The sequence below is a fragment of the Engystomops pustulosus genome, unplaced genomic scaffold, assembly GCF_040894005.1.
Source record: "Engystomops pustulosus unplaced genomic scaffold, aEngPut4.maternal MAT_SCAFFOLD_232, whole genome shotgun sequence".
NCBI classification, from domain to species: domain Eukaryota; kingdom Metazoa; phylum Chordata; class Amphibia; order Anura; family Leptodactylidae; genus Engystomops; species Engystomops pustulosus.
Window position 1 is genome coordinate 141,386 of NW_027285111.1, and position 21,091 is coordinate 162,476.

At 52.2% G+C, this 21,091-nt stretch overlaps 1 protein-coding gene across 1 annotated transcript; it reads right to left on the reverse strand.

Annotated features, from left to right (window-relative positions):
• Nucleotides 1-6,369: 6,369 nt before the first annotated feature.
• On the reverse strand, nt 6,370-18,304 carry LOC140109607 (uncharacterized). The gene is made up of 7 exons (XM_072132112.1): nt 18,045-18,304; nt 17,724-17,904; nt 16,609-16,715; nt 15,316-15,462; nt 7,202-7,282; nt 6,728-6,940; nt 6,370-6,527 (listed from the first exon to the last, which is right to left on the reverse strand). The coding sequence occupies exons 1-7, from the start codon at nt 18,267-18,269 to the stop codon at nt 6,408-6,410; spliced, it is 1,074 nt and encodes a 357-aa protein (XP_071988213.1). The 5' UTR covers nt 18,270-18,304; the 3' UTR covers nt 6,370-6,407.
• Between the last annotated feature and the right edge of the window lie 2,787 nt (nt 18,305-21,091).

A 21,091-nucleotide genomic window follows, 5' to 3' on the forward strand; every position in this document is an offset into this window, starting at 1 on the left:
AATAGATGTAGTGGTGGGGGTCTTCAGGGCTGGGGGTTTGGTGCAGTGTAATAATAGATGTAGTGGTGGGGGTCTTCAGGGCTGGGGGTTTGGTGCAGTGTAATAATAGATGTAGTAGTGGGGGCCGGGGTCTTCAGGGCTGGGGGTTTGGTGCAGTGTAATAATAGATGTAGTGGTGGGGGCTGGGGGTCTTCAGGGCTGGGGGTTTGGTGCAGTGTAATAATAGATGTAGTGGTGGGGGCCGGGGGTCTTCAGAGCTGGGGGTTTGGTGCAGTGTAATAATAGATGTAGTGGTGGGGGCCGGGGGTCTTCAGAGCTGGGGGTTTGGTGCAGTGTAATAATAGATGTAGTGGTGGGGGCCGGGGGTCTTCAGGGCTGGGGGTTTGGTGCAGTGTAATCATAGATGTAGTGGTGGGGGCCGGGGGTCTTCAGGGCTGGGGGTTTGGTGCAGTGTAATTATAGATGTAGTGTTGGGGGCCGGGGGTCATCAGGGCTGGGGGTTTGGTGCAGTGTAATAATAGATGTAGTGGTGGGGGCTGGGGGTCTTCAGGGCTGGGGGTTTGGTGCAGTGAAATAATAGATGTAGTGGGGGGGGGGGGGGGCGGGGTCTTCAGGGCTGGGGGTTTGGTGCAGTGTAATTATAGATGTAGTGTTGGGGGCCGGGGGTCTTCAGGGCTGGGGGTTTGGTGCAGTGTAATAATAGATGTAGTGGGGGGGCGGGGGTCTTCAGGGCTGGGGGTTTGGTGCAGTGAAATAATAGATGTAGTGGGGGGGGGGGGGCGGGGTCTTCAGGGCTGGGGGTTTGGTGCAGTGTAATAATAGATGTAGTGGTGGGGGCCGGGGTCTTCAGGGCTGGGGGTTTGGTGCAGTGTAATAATAGATGTAGTGGTGGGGGCCGGGGTCTTCAGGGCTGGGGGTTTGGTGCAGTGTAATAATAGATGTAGTGGGGGGGCGGGGGTCTTCAGGGCTGGGGGTTTGGTGCAGTGAAATAATAGATGTAGTGGGGGGGGGGGGCGGGGTCTTCAGGGCTGGGGGTTTGGTGCAGTGTAATAATAGATGTAGTGGTGGGGGCCGGGGTCTTCAGGGCTGGGGGTTTGGTGCAGTGTAATAATAGATGTAGTGGTGGGGGCCGGGGGTCTTCAGGGCTGGGGGTTTGGTGCAGTGTAATAATAGATGTAGTGGTGGGGGCCGGGGGTCTTCAGGGCTGGGGGTTTGGTGCAGTGTAATAATAGATGTAGTAGTGGGGGCCGGGGTCTTCAGGGCTGGGGGTTTGGTGCAGTGTAATAATAGATGTAGTGGTGGTGGCCGGGGGTCTTCAGGGCTGGGGGTTTGGTGCAGTGTAATAATAGATGTAGTGGTGGGGGCCGGGGTCTTCAGGGCTGGGGGTTTGGTGCAGTGTAATAATAGATGTAGTGGTGGGGGCCGGGGTCTTCAGGGCTGGGGGTTTGGTGCAGTGTAATAATAGATGTAGTGGTGGTGGCCGGGGGTCTTCAGGGCTGGGGGTTTGGTGCAGTGTAATAATAGATGTAGTGGTGGGGGCCGGGGGTCTTCAGGGCTGGGGGTTTGGTGCAGTGTAATAATAGATGTAGTGGTGGGGGGGGTCTTCAGGGCTGGGGGTTTGGTGCAGTGTAATAATAGATGTAGTGGGGGGGGGGTCTTCAGGGCTGGGGGTTTGGTGCAGTGTAATAATAGATGTAGTGGGGGGGGGTCTTCAGGGCTGGGGGTTTGGTGCAGTGTAATAATAGATGTAGTGGGGGGGGGCGGGGTCTTCAGGGCTGGGGGTTTGGTGCAGTGTAATAATAGATGTAGTGGGGGGGGGGGCGGGGTCTTCAGGGCTGGGGGTTTGGTGCAGTGTAATAATAGATGTAATGGTGGGGGCCGGGGGTCTTCAGGGCTGGGGGTTTGGTGCAGTGTAATAATAGATGTAGTGGGGGGGGGGCGGGGTCTTCAGGGCTGGGGGTTTGGTGCAGTGTAATAATAGATGTAGTGGTGGGGGCTGGGGGTCTTCAGGGCTGGGGGTTTGGTGCAGTGTAATAATAGATGTAGTGGTGGGGGCTGGGGGTCTTCAGGGCTGGGGGTTTGGTGCAGTGTAATAATAGATGTAGTGGTGGGGGGGGGGTCTTCAGGGCTGGGGGTTTGGTGCAGTGTAATAATAGATGTAGTGGTGGGGGGGGGTCTTCAGGGCTGGGGGTTTGGTGCAGTGTAATAATAGATGTAGTGGGGGGGGCGGGGTCTTCAGGGCTGGGGGTTTGGTGCAGTGTAATAATAGATGTAGTGGGGGGGGGCGGGGTCTTCAGGGCTGGGGGTTTGGTGCAGTGTAATAATAGATGTAATGGTGGGGGCCGGGGGTCTTCAGGGCTGGGGGTTTGGTGCAGTGTAATAATAGATGTAGTGGTGGGGGGGGGTCTTCAGGGCTGGGGGTTTGGTGCAGTGTAATAATAGATGTAGTGGTGGGGGCCGGGGGTCTTCAGGGCTGGGGGTTTGGTGCAGTGTAATAATAGATGTAGTGGTGGGGGCCGGGGTCTTCAGGGCTGGGGGTTTGGTGCAGTGTAATAATAGATGTAGTGAGGGGGCCGGGGGTCTTCAGGGCTGGGGGTTTGGTGCAGTGTAATTATAGATGTAGTGTTGGGGGCCGGGGGTCATCAGGGCTGGGGGTTTGGTGCAGTGAAATAATAGATGTAGTGGGGGGGGGGGGGGGGGGGCGGGGTCTTCAGGGCTGGGGGTTTGGTGCAGTGTAATAATAGATGTAGTGGTGAGGGCCGGGGGTCTTCAGGGCTGGGGGTTTGGTGCAGTGTAATAATAGATGTAGTGGTGGGGGCCGGGGGTCTTCAGGGCTGGGGGTTTGGTGCAGTGTAATAATAGATGTAGTGGTGGGGGCCGGGGGTCTTCAGGGCTGGGGGTTTGGTGCAGTGTAATAATAGATGTAGTGGTGAGGGCCGGGGGTCTTCAGGGCTGGGGGTTTGGTGCAGTGTAATAATAGATGTAGTGGTGGGGGCCGGGGGTCTTCAGGGCTGGGGGTTTGGTGCAGTGTAATAATAGATGTAGTGGTGAGGGCCGGGGGTCTTCAGGGCTGGGGGTTTGGTGCAGTGTAATCAGAGACAGGGATGGAGCAATCACTTCTATTATTACACAGAAGACACAACATTGTGTTACTGCCACCTGCTGTTCGCACTCTGTATGTGCAGCTTTCATGTTACCATCAAATTAGATCACAGTAACGAACCCCCAGCTGTGAGAAAACCAAGTTAACAGCTTTGATGTTGTCTTTCTGTCTTGTTTGTTTCAATTTTTTGAGTGCAGCCTCAGTGTGAAAGACCATAAGCTTAGCTCATGCAACTGTAACAAACCCTCAGCTGTGAAACATCCATTCAAATCTATGACTAAGTGTTTCATTGCCTTCTTATTTTCCAGATCTCTGCTTGCTGGCAGTGAATGGAACTGATCTTGGCTTATCAAAAGGGCAACCGACTTAAAAGCCTACCACTTTTCACAGATCAGGGTTTGCTACAATGTATCTAAACCGGACAATCCTCTGTAATGTATAGCTATAAGAATCATTGATCAGCTTCTTGGCCTGGTAGTTTGTTACAATGTTTCAGTGTGACATAGAGCTGAATGGGATGAACAGACTGTAACAAACCCTCAGCTCTGAGTAAAATCAGGACTATTCTCAGCTATGACTCTCTATGTCTCTGGTATTTGTTATCGCATCTCACAGCTGAGGTTTTGTTACCGTACATCTAATAATGTACATATTAGCTGAACACGTCAGCAGCACAAGTTTCTCGGTGCTGATAGTTTGTTACAATGTATCTGTTCAGGTAAAATGGATTGATTAGTGCAATCTGGATGATGCAACTGTGACGACCCCTCAGCTGTGCAGTGTTTGGCTTTCCTCACTAATGGGGTGTCAGGGGCACAGGACATGTAAACACGTGACCCACATGAAAGCCAGCGCCGCCGTGTTCTCAGGGGGTCCTGGCCGCGCTCTGCGCCATTATTTACAGATTGTCCCTGGGAACCGCGGGAATCACAGAGGAGCGGACGTGTGACGGGGGCACGGACACCGAGGGGTCAAGGGGCGCAGGATGAAAGGCGAGGTCACCGGGAGACGCCAGGAACATGACGGGAGGGGATCATCATCCGGGGAGGAGGACACAATGTACAGGACTGGAGGATGGTCTGCAGCGCCCCCTGCTGTACACTGACAGAACTACATCATACACCTCTCAGCTGCTGCAGAACCTCATCATACACACACACCTCGGCTGCTGCGGAACCTCATCATCATACACATCTCAGCTGCTGCAGAACCTCATCATACACCTCTCAGCTGCTGCAGAACCTCATCATACACACCTGGGCAGCTGCGAAACCTCATCATAAACACCTCAGCTGCTGCAGAACATCATCATACACATCTCAGTTGCTGCAGAACCTCTTCATACACACCTCGCCTGCTGCGGAACCTCATCATACACACCTCGGCTGCTGCAGAACCTCATTATACACACCTCGGCTGCAGCGGAATCTCTTCATACACACCTTGGCTGCTGCAGAACCTCATCATACACACCTCGGCTGCTGCAGAACCTCATCATACACACCTCGGCTGCTGCAGAACCTCATCATACACACCTCGGCTGCTGCAGAACCTCATTATACACACCTCGGCTGCTGCAGAACCTCATCATACACACCTCGGCTGCTGCGGAACCTCATCATACACACCTCGGCTGCTGCGGAACCTCATCATACACATATAAGCTGCTGCAGAACCTCATCATACACACCTCAGCTACTGCAGAACCTCATAATACACACCTCATCTGCTGCAGAACCTCATAATACACACCTCAGCTGCTGCAGAACCTCATAATACACACCTCAGCTGCTGCAGAACCTCATCATACACACCTCGGCTGCTGCAGAACCTCATCATACACACCTCGGCTGCTGCAGAACCTCATCATACACACCTCGGCTGCTGCGGAACCTCATCATACACCTCGGTTGCTGCAGAACCTCATCATACACACCTCGGTTGCTGCAGAACCTCATCATACACACCTCGGCTGCTGCGGAACCTCATCATACACACACACCTCGGCTGCTGCGGAACCTCATCATCATACACATCTCAGCTGCTGCAGAACCTCATCATACACCTCTCAGCTGCTGCAGAACCTCATCATACACACCTGGGCAGCTGCGAAACCTCATCATAAACACCTCAGCTGCTGCAGAACATCATCATACACATCTCAGTTGCTGCAGAACCTCTTCATACACACCTCGCCTGCTGCGGAACCTCATCATACACACCTCGGCTGCTGCAGAACCTCATTATACACACCTCGGCTGCAGCGGAATCTCTTCATACACACCTTGGCTGCTGCAGAACCTCATCATACACACCTCGGCTGCTGCAGAACCTCATCATACACACCTCGGCTGCTGCAGAACCTCATCATACACACCTCGGCTGCTGCAGAACCTCATCATACACACCTCGGCTGCTGCAGAACCTCATCATACACACCTCGGCTGCTGCGGAACCTCATCATACACACCTCGGCTGCTGCGGAACCTCATCATACACATATAAGCTGCTGCAGAACCTCATCATACACACCTCAGCTACTGCAGAACCTCATAATACACACCTCAGCTGCTGCAGAACCTCATAATACACACCTCAGCTGCTGCAGAACCTCATCATACACACCTCGGCTGCTGCAGAACCTCATCATACACACCTCGGCTGCTGCAGAACCTCATCATACACACCTCGGCTGCTGCGGAACCTCATCATACACCTCGGTTGCTGCAGAACCTCATCATACACACCTCGGCTGCTGCGGAACCTCATCATACACACCTCGGCTGCTGCGGAACCTCATCATACACACCTCGGCTGCTGCGGAACCTCATCATACACACCTCGGCTGCTGCGGAACCTCATCATACACACCTCGGCTGCTGCGGAACCTCATCATACACACCTCGGCTGCTGCGGAACCTCATCATACACATATAAGCTGCTGCAGAACCTCATCATACACACCTCAGCTGCTGCAGAACATCATATAACCCCCATGGTGCATAATCTGCAGACTCTTCTTCCTCTAGACACGTCTCAGGGCTCCTCAGGGGCGGGGTCACGTCATCTACAATCCACACTAATCACATCTAAAGCTGCATTCACAATTCTTTTGCTTTCCCCTTTTCTTTTTGAGGTTTTACTGGTCTACACTAATAATGTTCTGTTGTAGTTCCCAACAACCAGTACAGATTTCCCTGCAGCTCTGGATGTGACTAGAGTAGAAGACTCAATGTGGCTCAGAATGACAAGTAAAGCAAAGCATGTGACTTGTTACTGCTACTCGTATATTGTAGTGACACCATCAGCACAGCTCAGCGATGTGAAGATTGCCCCCGACTCCGGCCACTGCCACTACCCGGCCACCGGGGGCAGCGTCCACCGTCTGCACGGCCTTGCCACCGAGCGACACCTCCCCGAGAACCTGGGAAAGACAGAGAACAATAGCAATGCCTGTAACGTACCGTAATGTAATACATGCGGGGAGTGTGGGGGGGGGACTTCCCGTTTAAGAGAACCTGACAGCAGCTATTACCCCACTAAGGGGCTTTCTATGTGGAGGTGACTGTAATACCGGTGCTGGCCACTGCTATGAGCGCGGCGCTGTGCCGGGGCGGCTCTCACCTCCTGTGTCTTGATGTTGATGGCGCGGGCGCTGCACGTTCCGCTGCCTCCGGCCAGGACCACGTTGTCGGTGCAGAAGCGGGCGGCGTACAGGAACTCCCCCTGCAGGACGGGCGCAGGGAAGGCCACGTCTTGTACCAGGCCGGAGGTGCGCAGGTCCCAGAGCTGCAGGGCGTTCCGCGCCACCCAGGAGCCGCTCAGCACCAGGTTATCCTGCGGGGGAAGAGAAGACGACAAATTATCCATCTATAGCTACTCACCCAGCTTTCCCAGAATCCTGAGCAACATGTGCCACACCCTGGGAAACTGGGTGATGATGCTGTACAGCTTGTCAACCAGCAGAGGGCACCAGAGAGATTGAGAATGCAGCTCTGGAGGTGATTAAATTAGAAGGCAATTGAGAAATATTCACCAGAAATTATACAATGTAGCGAAAAATACAGAAAACGGATCAGTCGTGACCGCGGCGCTCACCCGGATATCAATCCCAGGGCCGCAGATGTGAGGACCGTTCATCTGGCTCCGCGCTTCCCTGGCCATGCGCTTGTCCCAAACCTCAGAAGAGAAGACAAGGAAATTCTAATATAGTATTCTACATGTATGGGAGAGAAAACTTGTCACAGCTGAGGGTTTGGTACAGTTGGATCCCGTCTATAGAAGATATAGAATTTATGATTGACTAAAAACCTTTTTTTGTAGTTTTTATCCAAGTTGGGTGATGTACAAAATGCTTATAATACTGCAAATATTCACTGCTGCCAGTATTATGTATTGTCCTCACACTGCTGTGCTCTCTGCTGCCAGTGTTATGTATTGTCCTCACACTGCTGTGCTCTCTGCTGCCAGTGTTATGTATTGTCCTCACACTGCTGTGCTCCCTGCAGCCAGTGTTATGTATTGTCCTCACACTGCTGTGCTCTCTGCTGCCAATGTTATGTATTCTCCTCACACTGCTGTGCTCTCTGCTGCCAGTGTTATGTATTGTCCTCACACTGCTGTGCTCCCTGCAGCCAGTGTTATGTACTGTCCTCACACTGCTGTGCTCTCTGCTGCCAGTGTTATGTATTGTCCTCACACTGCTGTGCTCTCTGCTGCCAGTGTTATGTATTGTCCTCACATTGCTGTGCGCTCTGCTGCCAGTGTTATGTATTGTCCTCACACTGCTGTGCTCTCTGCAGCCAGTGTTATGTATTGTCCTCACACTGCTGTGCTCCCTGCAGCTAGTGTTATGTATTGTCCTCACACTGCTGTGCTCTTTGCAGCCAGTGTTATGTATTGTCCTCACACTGCTGTGCTCTCTGAAGCCAGTGTTATGTATTGTCCTCACACTGCTGTGCTCTCTGCAGCCAGTGTTATGTATTGTCCTCACACTGCTGTGCTCTCTGCAGCCAGTGTTATGTATTGTCTTCACACTGCTGTGCTCTCTGCAGCCAGTGTTATGTATTGTCCTCACACTGCTGTGCTCTCTGCTGCCAGTGTTATGTATTGTCCTCACACTGCTGTGCTCCCTGCAGCCAGTGTTATGTACTGTCCTCACACTGCTGTGCTCTCTGCTGCCAGTGTTATGTATTGTCCTCACACTGCTGTGCTCTCTGCTGCCAGTGTTATGTATTGTCCTCACACTGCTGTGCTCCCTGCAGCCAGTGTTATGTATTGTCCTCACACTGCTGTGCTCTCTGCTGCCAGTGTTATGTATTGTCCTCACACTGCTGTGCTCCCTGCAGCCAGTGTTATGTACTGTCCTCACACTGCTGTGCTCTCTGCTGCCAGTGTTATGTATTGTCCTTACACTGCTGTACTCTCTGCAGCCAGTGTTATGTATTGTCCTCACACTGCTGTGCTCTCTGCAGCCAGTGTTATGTATTCTCCTCACACTGCTGTGCTCTCTGCTGCCAGTGTTATGTATTCTCCTCACACTGCTGTGCTCTCTGCTGCCAGTGTTATGTATTGTCCTCACACTGCTGTGCTCTCTGCTGCCAGTGTTATGTATTATCCTCACAATGCTGTGCTCTCTGCAGCCAGTGTTATGTATTGTCCTCACACTGCTGTGCTCTCTGCTGCCAGTGTTATGTATTGTCCTCACACTGCTGTGCTCTGTGCAGCCAGTGTCATGCATTGTCCTCACACTGCTGTGCTCTGTGCAGCCAGTGTTATGTATTGTCCTCACACTGCTGTGCTCCCTGCAGCCAGTGTTATGTATTGTCCTCACACTGCTGTGCTCTCTGCTTCCAGTGCTATGTATTGTCCTCACACTGCTGTGCTCTCTGCTTTCAGTGTTATGTATTATCCTCACACTGCTGTGCTCTCTGCTGCCAGTGTTATGTATTGTCCTCACACTGCTGTGCTCTCTGCTGCCAGTGTTATGTATTGTCCTCACACTGCTGTGCTCTCTGCTTTCAGTGTTATGTATTATCCTCACACTGCTGTGCTCCCTGCAGCCAGTGTTATGTATTGTCCTCACACTGCTGTGCTCTCTGCTGCCAGTGTTATGTATTGTCCTCACACTGCTGTGCTCTCTGCTGCCAGTGCTATGTATTATCCTCACACTGCTGTGCTCTCTGCAGCCAGTGTTATGTATTGTCCTCACACTGCTGTGCTCTCTGCTGCCAGTGTTATGTATTGTCCTCACACTGCTGTGCTCTCTACTGCCAGTGTTATGTATTATCTTCACACTGCTGTGCTCCCTGCAGCCAGTGTTATGTATTGTCCTCACACTGCTGTGCTCTCTGCTGCCAGTGTTATGTATTGTCCTCACACTGCTGTGCTCTCTGCTGCCAGTGTTATGTATTGTCCTCACACTGCTGTGCTCCCTGCAGCTAGTGTTATGTATTGTCCTCACACTGCTGTGCTCTCTGCTGCCAGTGTTATGTATTCTCCTCACACTGCTGTGCTCCCTGCAGCCAGTGTTATGTATTGTCCTCACACTGCTGTGCTCTCTGCAGCCAGTGTTATGTATTATCCTCACACTGCTGTGCTCTCTGCAGCCAGTGTTATGTATTGTCCTCACACTGCTGTGCTCTCTGCTGCCAGTGTTATGTATTGTCCTCACACTGCTGTGCTCTCTGCTGCCAGTGTTATGTATTGTCCTCACACTGCTGTGCTCCCTGCAGCCAGTGTTATGTATTGTCCTCACACTGCTGTGCTCTCTGCTGCCAATGTTATGTATTCTCCTCACACTGCTGTGCTCTCTGCTGCCAGTGTTATGTATTGTCCTCACACTGCTGTGCTCCCTGCAGCCAGTGTTATGTACTGTCCTCACACTGCTGTGCTCTCTGCTGCCAGTGTTATGTATTGTCCTCACACTGCTGTGCTCTCTGCTGCCAGTGTTATGTATTGTCCTCACACTGCTGTGCGCTCTGCTGCCAGTGTTATGTATTGTCCTCACACTGCTGTGCTCTCTGCAGCCAGTGTTATGTATTGTCCTCACACTGCTGTGCTCCCTGCAGCTAGTGTTATGTATTGTCCTCACACTGCTGTGCTCTTTGCAGCCAGTGTTATGTATTGTCCTCACACTGCTGTGCTCTCTGAAGCCAGTGTTATGTATTGTCCTCACACTGCTGTGCTCTCTGCAGCCAGTGTTATGTATTGTCCTCACACTGCTGTGCTCTCTGCAGCCAGTGTTATGTATTGTCTTCACACTGCTGTGCTCTCTGCAGCCAGTGTTATGTATTGTCCTCACACTGCTGTGCTCTCTGCTGCCAGTGTTATGTATTCTCCTCACACTGCTGTGCTCCCTGCAGCCAGTGTTATGTACTGTCCTCACACTGCTGTGCTCTCTGCTGCCAGTGTTATGTATTATCCTCACAATGCTGTGCTCTCTGCAGCCAGTGTTATGTATTGTCCTCACACTGCTGTGCTCTCTGCTGCCAGTGTTATGTATTGTCCTCACACTGCTGTGCTCTGTGCAGCCAGTGTCATGCATTGTCCTCACACTGCTGTGCTCTGTGCAGCCAGTGTTATGTATTGTCCTCACACTGCTGTGCTCCCTGCAGCCAGTGTTATGTATTGTCCTCACACTGCTGTGCTCTCTGCTGCCAGTGTTATGTATTGTCCTCACACTGCTGTGCTCTCTGCTTTCAGTGTTATGTATTATCCTCACACTGCTGTGCTCTCTGCTGCCAGTGTTATGTATTGTCCTCACACTGCTGTGCTCTCTGCTGCCAGTGTTATGTATTGTCCTCACACTGCTGTGCTCTCTGCTTTCAGTGTTATGTATTATCCTCACACTGCTGTGCTCCCTGCAGCCAGTGTTATGTATTGTCCTCACACTGCTGTGCTCTCTGCTGCCAGTGTTATGTATTGTCCTCACACTGCTGTGCTCTCTGCTGCCAGTGCTATGTATTATCCTCACACTGCTGTGCTCTCTGCAGCCAGTGTTATGTATTGTCCTCACACTGCTGTGCTCTCTGCTGCCAGTGTTATGTATTGTCCTCACACTGCTGTGCTCTCTACTGCCAGTGTTATGTACTATCTTCACACTGCTGTGCTCCCTGCAGCCAGTGTTATGTATTGTCCTCACACTGCTGTGCTCTCTGCTGCCAGTGTTATGTATTGTCCTCACACTGCTGTGCTCTCTGCTGCCAGTGTTATGTATTGTCCTCACACTGCTGTGCTCTCTGCTGCCAGTGTTATGTATTGTCCTCACACTGCTGTGCTCCCTGCAGCTAGTGTTATGTATTGTCCTCACACTGCTGTGCTCTCTGCTGCCAGTGTTATGTATTCTCCTCACACTGCTGTGCTCCCTGCAGCCAGTGTTATGTATTGTCCTCACACTGCTGTGCTCTCTGCAGCCAGTGTTATGTATTATCCTCACACTGCTGTGCTCTCTGCAGCCAGTGTTATGTATTGTCCTCACACTGCTGTGCTCTCTGCTGCCAGTGTTATGTATTGTCCTCACACTGCTGTGCTCTCTGCTGCCAGTGTTATGTATTGTCCTTACACTGCTGTGCTCCCTGCAGCCAGTGTTATGTATTGTCCTCACACTGCTGTGCTCTCTGCTGCCAATGTTATGTATTCTCCTCACACTGCTGTGCTCTCTGCTGCCAGTGTTATGTATTGTCCTCACACTGCTGTGCTCCCTGCAGCCAGTGTTATGTACTGTCCTCACACTGCTGTGCTCTCTGCTGCCAGTGTTATGTATTGTCCTCACACTGCTGTGCTCTCTGCTGCCAGTGTTATGTATTGTCCTCACACTGCTGTGCGCTCTGCTGCCAGTGTTATGTATTGTCCTCACACTGCTGTGCTCTCTGCAGCCAGTGTTATGTATTGTCCTCACACTGCTGTGCTCTTTGCAGCCAGTGTTATGTATTGTCCTCACACTGCTGTGCTCTCTGAAGCCAGTGTTATGTATTGTCCTCACACTGCTGTGCTCTCTGCAGCCAGTGTTATGTATTGTCCTCACACTGCTGTGCTCTCTGCAGCCAGTGTTATGTATTGTCTTCACACTGCTGTGCTCTCTGCAGCCAGTGTTATGTATTGTCCTCACACTGCTGTGCTCTCTGCTGCCAGTGTTATGTATTGTCCTCACACTGCTGTGCTCCCTGCAGCCAGTGTTATGTACTGTCCTCACACTGCTGTGCTCTCTGCTGCCAGTGTTATGTATTGTCCTCACACTGCTGTGCTCTCTGCTGCCAGTGTTATGTATTGTCCTCACACTGCTGTGCTCCCTGCAGCCAGTGTTATGTATTGTCCTCACACTGCTGTGCTCTCTGCTGCCAGTGTTATGTGTTGTCCTCACACTGCTGTGCTCTCTGCAGCCAGTGTTATGTATTGTCCTCACACTGCTGTGCTCTCTGCTGCCAGTGTTATGTATTGTCCTCACACTGCTGTGCTCCCTGCAGCCAGTGTTATGTACTGTCCTCACACTGCTGTGCTCTCTGCTGCCAGTGTTATGTATTGTCCTTACACTGCTGTACTCTCTGCAGCCAGTGTTATGTATTGTCCTCACACTGCTGTGCTCTCTGCAGCCAGTGTTATGTATTCTCCTCACACTGCTGTGCTCTCTGCTGCCAGTGTTATGTATTCTCCTCACACTGCTGTGCTCTCTGCTGCCAGTGTTATGTATTGTCCTCACACTGCTGTGCTCTCTGCTGCCAGTGTTATGTATTGTCCTCACACTGCTGTGCTCTGTGCAGCCAGTGTCATGCATTGTCCTCACACTGCTGTGCTCTGTGCAGCCAGTGTTATGTATTGTCCTCACACTGCTGTGCTCCCTGCAGCCAGTGTTATGTATTGTCCTCACACTGCTGTGCTCTCTGCTGCCAGTGTTATGTATTGTCCTCACACTGCTGTGCTCTCTGCTTTCAGTGTTATGTATTATCCTCACACTGCTGTGCTCCCTGCAGCCAGTGTTATGTATTGTCCTCACACTGCTGTGCTCTCTGCTGCCAGTGTTATGTATTGTCCTCACACTGCTGTGCTCTCTGCTGCCAGTGCTATGTATTATCCTCACACTGCTGTGCTCTCTGCAGCCAGTGTTATGTATTGTCCTCACACTGCTGTGCTCTCTGCTGCCAGTGTTATGTATTGTCCTCACACTGCTGTGCTCTCTACTGCCAGTGTTATGTATTATCTTCACACTGCTGTGCTCCCTGCAGCCAGTGTTATGTATTGTCCTCACACTGCTGTGCTCTCTGCTGCCAGTGTTATGTATTGTCCTCACACTGCTGTGCTCTCTGCTGCCAGTGTTATGTATTGTCCTCACACTGCTGTGCTCCCTGCAGCTAGTGTTATGTATTGTCCTCACACTGCTGTGCTCTCTGCAGCCAGTGTTATGTATTATCCTCACACTGCTGTGCTCTCTGCAGCCAGTGTTATGTATTGTCCTCACACTGCTGTGCTCTCTGCTGCCAGTGTTATGTATTGTCCTCACACTGCTGTGCTCTCTGCTGCCAGTGTTATGTATTATCCTCACACTGCTGTGCTCTCTGCAGCCAGTGTTATGTATTGTCCTCACACTGCTGTGCTCTCTGCTGCCAGTGCTATGTATTGTCCTCACACTGCTGTGCTCTCTGCTGCCAGTGTTATGTATTGTCCTCACACTGCTGTGCTCTCTGCAGCCAGTGTTATGTACTGTCCTCACACTGCTGTGCTCTCTGCTGCCAGTGTTATGTATTGTCCTCACACTGCTGTGCTCTCTGCAGCCAGTGTTATGTATTGTCCTCACACTGCTGTGCTCTCTGCAGCCAGTGTTATGTATTATCCTCACACTGCTGTGCTCTCTGCTGCCAGTGTTATGTATTATCCTCACACTGCTGTGCTCTCTGCAGCCAGTGTTATGTACTGTCCTCACACTGCTGTGCTCTCTGCTGCCAGTGTTATGTATTGTCCTCACACTGCTGTGCTCCCTGCAGCTAGTGTTATGTATTGTCCTCACACTGCTGTGCTCTCTGCTGCCAGTGTTATGTATTGTCCTCACACTGCTGTGCTCTCTGCTGCCAGTGTTATGTATTCTCCTCACACTGCTGTGCTCCCTGCAGCCAGTGTTATGTATTGTCCTCACACTGCTGTGCTCTCTGCAGCCAGTGTTATGTATTATCCTCACACTGCTGTGCTCTCTGCAGCCAGTGTTATGTATTGTCCTCACACTGCTGTGCTCCCTGCAGCCAGTGTTATGTATTATCCTCACACTGCTGTGCTCTCTGCTGCCAGTGTTATGTATTGTCCTCACACTGCTGTGCTCTCTGCTGCCAGTGTTATGTATTGTCCTCACACTGCTGTGCTCTCTGCTGCCAGTGTTATGTATTATCCTCACACTGCTGTGCTCTCTGCAGCCAGTGTTATGTATTCTCCTCACACTGCTGTGCTCTCTGCTGCCAGTGTTATGTATTGTCCTCACACTGCTGTGCTCTCTGCTGCCAGTGTTATGTATTGTCTTCACACTGCTGTGCTCCCTGCAGCCAGTGTTATGTACTGTCCTCACACTGCTGTGCTCTCTGCTGCCAGTGTTATGTATTGTCCTCACACTGCTGTGCTCTCTGCAGCCAGTGTTATGTATTGTCCTCACACTGCTGTGCTCCCTGCAGCTAGTGTTATGTATTGTCCTCACACTGCTGTGCTCTCTGCAGCCAGTGTTATGTATTATCCTCACACTGCTGTGCTCTCTGCTGCCAGTGTTATGTATTGTCCTCACACTGCTGTGCTCTCTGCTGCCAGTGTTATGTATTGTCCTCACACTGCTGTACTCTCTGCAGCCAGTGTTATGTATTGTCCTCACACTGCTGTGCTCTCTGCTGCCAGTGTTATGTATTATCCTCACACTGCTGTGCTCTCTGCAGCCTGTGTCATGTATTGATCCTGGAGAGCTGTGCACTCATAGTTTTGTGTATGATGTTAGTAGCAGCAGGACTGTGATATATGAATTTATGTACCAAAATTGTGGTTTCTCCAAGTGCACTGGGGGCGGGTCCTGACACTGCTGTGCTCTTAGCACTCTGCATTAGGCATCTCCTCTGCTCTAATCTAAGTGACTACTGTAGTGTCACTCACGGGAGTGGGGAAGCTGTTACATGCAGAGAGCTAAGAGCACAGCAGTGTGAGCACAGACCTCCATGTATGGAGCGCAGGTGACTGTCCCCTCTGTGTCAGACCTTGATGGAGTCGTCCCAGCCGCCGGTGACAAATAGATGGCGCTCTGAGGGGTGGAACCTGAGGGCGAAGATCCTGCGGGTGTGACCACTGCTCAGCGACAGCTCATCATCCAGCAGGAAGTCCGGGGCCAGCAGGAGGTTCAAGATCTGGGAGATAAACACAGAGTACAACCCCCATCAGACAGGACACGGAGTACAACCACCATCAGACAGGACACGGAGTACAACCCCCATCAGACAGGACACGGAGTACAACCACCATCAGACAGGACATGGAGTACAACCCCCATCAGACAGGACAAGGAGAGCAACCCCCATCAGACAGGACACGGAGTACAACCACCATCAGACAGGACAAGGAGAACAACCCCCATCAGACAGGACACGGAGTACAACCACCATCAGACAGGACATGGAGTACAACCCCCATCAGACAGGACAAGGAGAGCAACCCCCATCAGACAGGACACGGAGTACAACCACCATCAGACAGGACAAGGAGAACAACCCCCATCAGACAGGACACGGAGTACAACCACCATCAGACAGGACACGGAGTACAACCCCCATCAGACAGGACACGGAGTACAACCCACATCAGACAGGACACGGAGTACAACCCACATCAGACAGATAGGACACGGAGTACAACCCCCATCAGACAGATAGGACGCGGAGTACAACCCCCATCAGACAGATAGGACACGGAGTACAACCCCCATCAGACAGATAGGACACGGAGTACAACCCCCATCAGACAGATAGGACACGGAGTACAATCCCCATCAAACAGATAGGACACAGAGTATAACCCCCATCAGACAGATAGGACACGGAGTATAACCCCCATCAGACAGGACACGGAGTACAATCCCCATCAGACAGATAGGACATGGAGTACAACCCCCATCAGACAGACAGGACACAGAGTACAACCCCCATCAGACAGATAGGACACGGAGTATAACCCCCATCAGACAGGACACGGAGTACAATCCCCATCAGACAGATAGGACACGGAGTACAACCCCCATCAGACAGACAGGACACGGAGTACAACCCCCATCAGACAGACAGGACACAGAGTACAACCCCCATCAGACAGATATTGATAGCCTGTTACCTGAGGAGGTGGATTAGTGGTCAGGACCGTCATAGTAACATCACCAGACCACTAACCCAGCTTTTCCAGCCTCCTGAATGATAAATCCGTAAATCGCTGACCCATTGCACTACTCCCTATGTGATCAGTAACGGCGGCCATATTGTTTGTTACAGTGTGTCAGGCGCTACCTCGTGGGTCTGGCTGTCGTACAGGCGGATGTGCCGGTCCTTCCCCGCGGTGGCGAAGGCGCTGCCGTCCGCGCTGAAGTCCAGGGCGTGGATCTCATTGTCCGGCTCTAAGAAAGACAATGAAACAAAATACATCACATTGTATCAGAAAACATTCTGAGGGTCTATTGTCTGTAAGATCCTAACACTGCTGTGCTCCCTGCCCTGTATAAAAGCTGTAGGAGGAGACAGCTCAATGCAGAGAGGTAAGAGCACAGCAGTGTGAGGATATTCATATACTGTATCCTCTCATAGTGCACTAGGGTGTGTCCTCACACTGCTGAGCTCTGTGCTCACTGCATTCAACTGTTCCACATCCCTCCTTTTTAAATGACTGTTGTAGTATTCATTCAAGAAGCAGTGGAAAGGGTGCACAGAGAAAAGCAGTGTGAGGACACATCCTAGTGCACTTGGATAAGATACAGGAATATAAATCTATTTTTCACAGTCCTGCTGCTCCTAACGCAGGGAGCACAGCAGTGTGAGGACAGTACATAACACTGGCTGCAGAGAGCACAGCAGTGTGAGGACAATACATAACACTGGCAGCAGAGAGCACAGCAGTGTGAGGACAATACATAACACTGGCTGCAGAGAGCACAGCAGTGTGAGGACAATACATTAACACTGGCTGCAGAGAGCACAGCAGTGTGAGGAGAATACATAACACTGGCTGCAGAGAGCACAGCAGTGTGAGAACAATACATAACACTGGCTGCAGAGAGCACAGCAGTGTGAGAACAATACATAACACTGGCTGCAGAGAGCACAGCAGTGTGAGGGCAATACATAACACTGGCAGCACAGAGCACAGCAGTGTGAGGACAATACATAACACTGGCAGCAGAGAGCACAGCAGTGTGAGGACAATACATAACACTGGCTGCAGAGAGCACAGCAGTGTGAGGACAATACATAACACTGGCAGCAGAGAGCACAGCAGTGTGAGGACAATACATAACACTGGCTGCAGAGAGCACAGCAGTGTGAGGATACATAACACCGGCTGGAGTCTTTATGGTCACACCTGCTGATGGTTTCCATTAACCCTTACATTACAGCAGGAGGAGTCTCACCTGTTAGAGTTAAAACGTTCAGCTCAGACTTGATGTCGTAGAAGGAGATGAGGCCGTCGGCTCCGGGGGCCACCAGGACGTTGCTGTTCATGGGGTGGAAGCTGAGAGAGGTGACGGCTTGTCTGGTGCGGTGTCCAGGGAAGAGCGTCCTGCTGGGGGCGCCGCACTCCACATTCACTATCTGGGATGAATCCGCCAGTAAGATGCTGTTATATGACTGGCGCCCCCTGCTGCCCCCTCTCCCACAAACCCCTTTAAATGTGTACATTCACTGACAGCAAGCAGAAATGTGACATTTTGGGAAGCTTTTTAGAAACGTACTTGGATGGCGCCGTTCCCGAAGCCGGCGGCCAGCTGTTTTGCGCTCGGTGAGAACCGCAGGCTGTAGATGCTGTGCCAGTCCTTGGTCAGAGGGATCCGGTGTCTGACAGAGAGCTCTGCGCGGCGCCCGCACTCATCCTCATCCGAGCCCTCGTCTACGCTCTCCCCGGAGCTCTCCAGAGCCTTGGATCTAAGGAGCGCCTCCTCCAGCCGCCGCCGAGACATGGCGCCTCTGCTACACGAACAGGAAGGAACATGTTACCCCTCACCGGTCACACATCCGCCTGGAGGACCACAAGTCCCAGCACCACACAGGCTCTGCAGCCTGCAGCATATTCCCAAACTAACTCCACCCCTCAGCCAATCCAAAGAGAGTGCAATAACCTGTATGGAAGCTTCTGATTGGCTGGTGGGATGTGGGGAGCTAGAGCCCGTTATATTATCACCCCCAATAATATCCAGTGTGTGCAGGGGCCCTGCCTTACTACCCATACTGCACCCCCCGATGTCCCTGCACCCATTGATGTCCCTGCACCCCCTGATGTCCCGGTACCCCGTAATGATCCGTCTCTCCTTCCTCTGATCCCTCTCTCCTTCCTCTGATCCCTCTCTCCTTCCTCTGATCCCTCTCTCCTTCCTCCTGATCCCTCTCTCCTTCCTCTGATCCCTCTCTCCTTCCTCCTGATCCCTCTCTCCTTCCTCTTGATCCCTCTCTCCTTCCTCTTGATCCGTCTCTCCATCCTCTGATCCCTCTCTCCTTCCTCCTGATCCCTCTCTCCTTCCTCTGATCCCTCTCTCCTTCCTCCTGATCCCTCTCTCCTTCCTCTGATCCCTCTCTCCTTCCTCTTGATCCCTCTCTCCTTCCTCCTGATCCCTCTCTCCTTCCTCTGATCCCTCTCTCCTTCCTCCTGATCCCTCTCTCCTTCCTCTGATCCCTCTCTCCTTCCTCTGATCCCTCTCTCCTTCCTCCTGATCCCTCTCTCCTTCCTCTGATCCCTCTCTCCTTCCTCTGATCCCTCTCTCCTTCCTCCTGATCCCTCTCTCCTTCCTCTTGATCCCTCTCTCCTTCCTCCTGATCCCTCTCTCCTTCCTCTTGATCCGTCTCTCCTTCCTCTGATCCCTCTCTCCTTCCTCCTGATCCCTCTCTCCTTCCTCCTGATCCCTCTCTCCTTCCTCTGATCCCTCTCTCCTTCCTCTGATCCCTCTCTCCTTCCTCCTGATCCGTCTCTCCTTCCTCCTGATCCCTCTCTCCTTCCTCCTGATCCGTCTCTCCTTCCTCCTGATCCCTCTCTCCTTCCTCTGATCCCTCTCTCCTTCCTCTGACCCCTCTCTCCTTCCTCCTGATCCCTCTCTCCTTCCTCCTGATCCCTCTCTCCTTCCTCTGATCCCTCTCTCCTTCCTCCTGATCCCTCTCTCCTTCCTCCTGATCCCTCTCTCCTTCCTCTTGATCCGTCTCTCCTTCCTCTGATCCCTCTCTCCTTCCTCTGATCCCTCTCTCCTTCCTCTGATCCCTCTCTCCTTCCTCTTGATCCCTCTCTCCTTCCTCTTGATCCCTCTCTCCTTCCTCGTGATCTGTCTCTCCTTCCTCTGATCCCTCTCTCCTTCCTCTGATCCCTCTCTCCTTCCTCTGATCCCTCTCTCCTTCCTCTGATCCCTCTCTCCTTCCTCCTGATCCCTCTCTCCTTCCTCTTGATCCCTCTCTCCTTCCTCTTGATCCGTCTCTCCATCCTCTGATCCCTCTCTCCTTCCTCCTGATCCCTCTCTCCTTCCTCTGATCCCTCTCTCCTTCCTCTGATCCCTCTCTCCTTCCTCTTGATCCCTCTCTCCTTCCTCCTGATCCCTCTCTCCTTCCTCTGATCCCTCTCTCCTTCCTCCTGATCCCTCTCTCCTTCCTCTGATCCCTCTCTCCTTCCTCTGATCCCTCTCTCCTTCCTCCTGATCCCTCTCTCCTTCCTCTGATCCCTCTCTCCTTCCTCTGATCCCTCTCTCCTTCCTCCTGATCCCTCTCTCCTTCCTCTTGATCCCTCTCTCCTTCCTCCTGATCCCTCTCTCCTTCCTCTTGATCCGTCTCTCCTTCCTCTGATCCCTCTCTCCTTCCTCCTGATCCCTCACTCCTTCCTCCTGATCCCTCTCTCCTTCCTCTGATCCCTCTCTCCTTCCTCTGATCCCTCTCTCCTTCCTCCTGATCCGTCTCTCCTTCCTCCTGATCCCTCTCTCCTTCCTCCTGATCCGTCTCTCCTTCCTCCTGATCCCTCTCTCCTTCCTCTGATCCCTCTCTCCTTCCTCTGACCCCTCTCTCCTTCCTCCTGATCCCTCTCTCCTTCCTCCTGATCCCTCTCTCCTTCCTCTGATCCCTCTCTCCTTCCTCCTGATCCCTCTCTCCTTCCTCCTGATCCCTCTCTCCTTCCTCTGATCCGTCTCTCCTTCCTCTGATCCCTCTCTCCTTCCTCTGATCCTCTCTCCTTCCTCTGATCCCTCTCTCCTTCCTCTGATCCCTCTCTCCTTCCTCTGATCCCTCTCTCCTTCCTCTGATCCCTCTCTCCTTCCTCTGATCCCTCTCTCCTTCCTCTTGATCCGTCTCTCCTTCCTCTGATCCCTCCTCTCCTTCCTCTGATCCCTCTCTCCTTCCTCTTGATCCGTCTCTCCTTCCTCTGATCCCTCTCTCCTTCCTCCTGATCCCTCTCTCCTTCCTCTGATCCCTCTCTCCTTCCTCTGATCCCTCTCTCCTTCCTCTGATCCCTCTCTCCTTCCTCTGATCCCTCTCTCCTTCCTCCTGATCCCTCTCTCCTTCCTCTGATCCCTCTCTCCTTCCTCTTGATCCGTCTCTCCTTCCTCTGATCCCTCTCTCCTTCCTCCTGATCCCTCTCTCCTTCCTCTGATCCCTCTCTCCTTCCTCTGATCCCTCTCTCCTTCCTCTTGATCCCTCTCTCCTTCCTCTGATCCCTCTCTCCTTCCTCTGATCCCTCTCTCCTTCCTCCTGATCCCTCTCTCCTTCCTCCTGATCCCTCTCTCCTTCCTCTGATCCCTCTCTCCTTCCTCTTGAATCC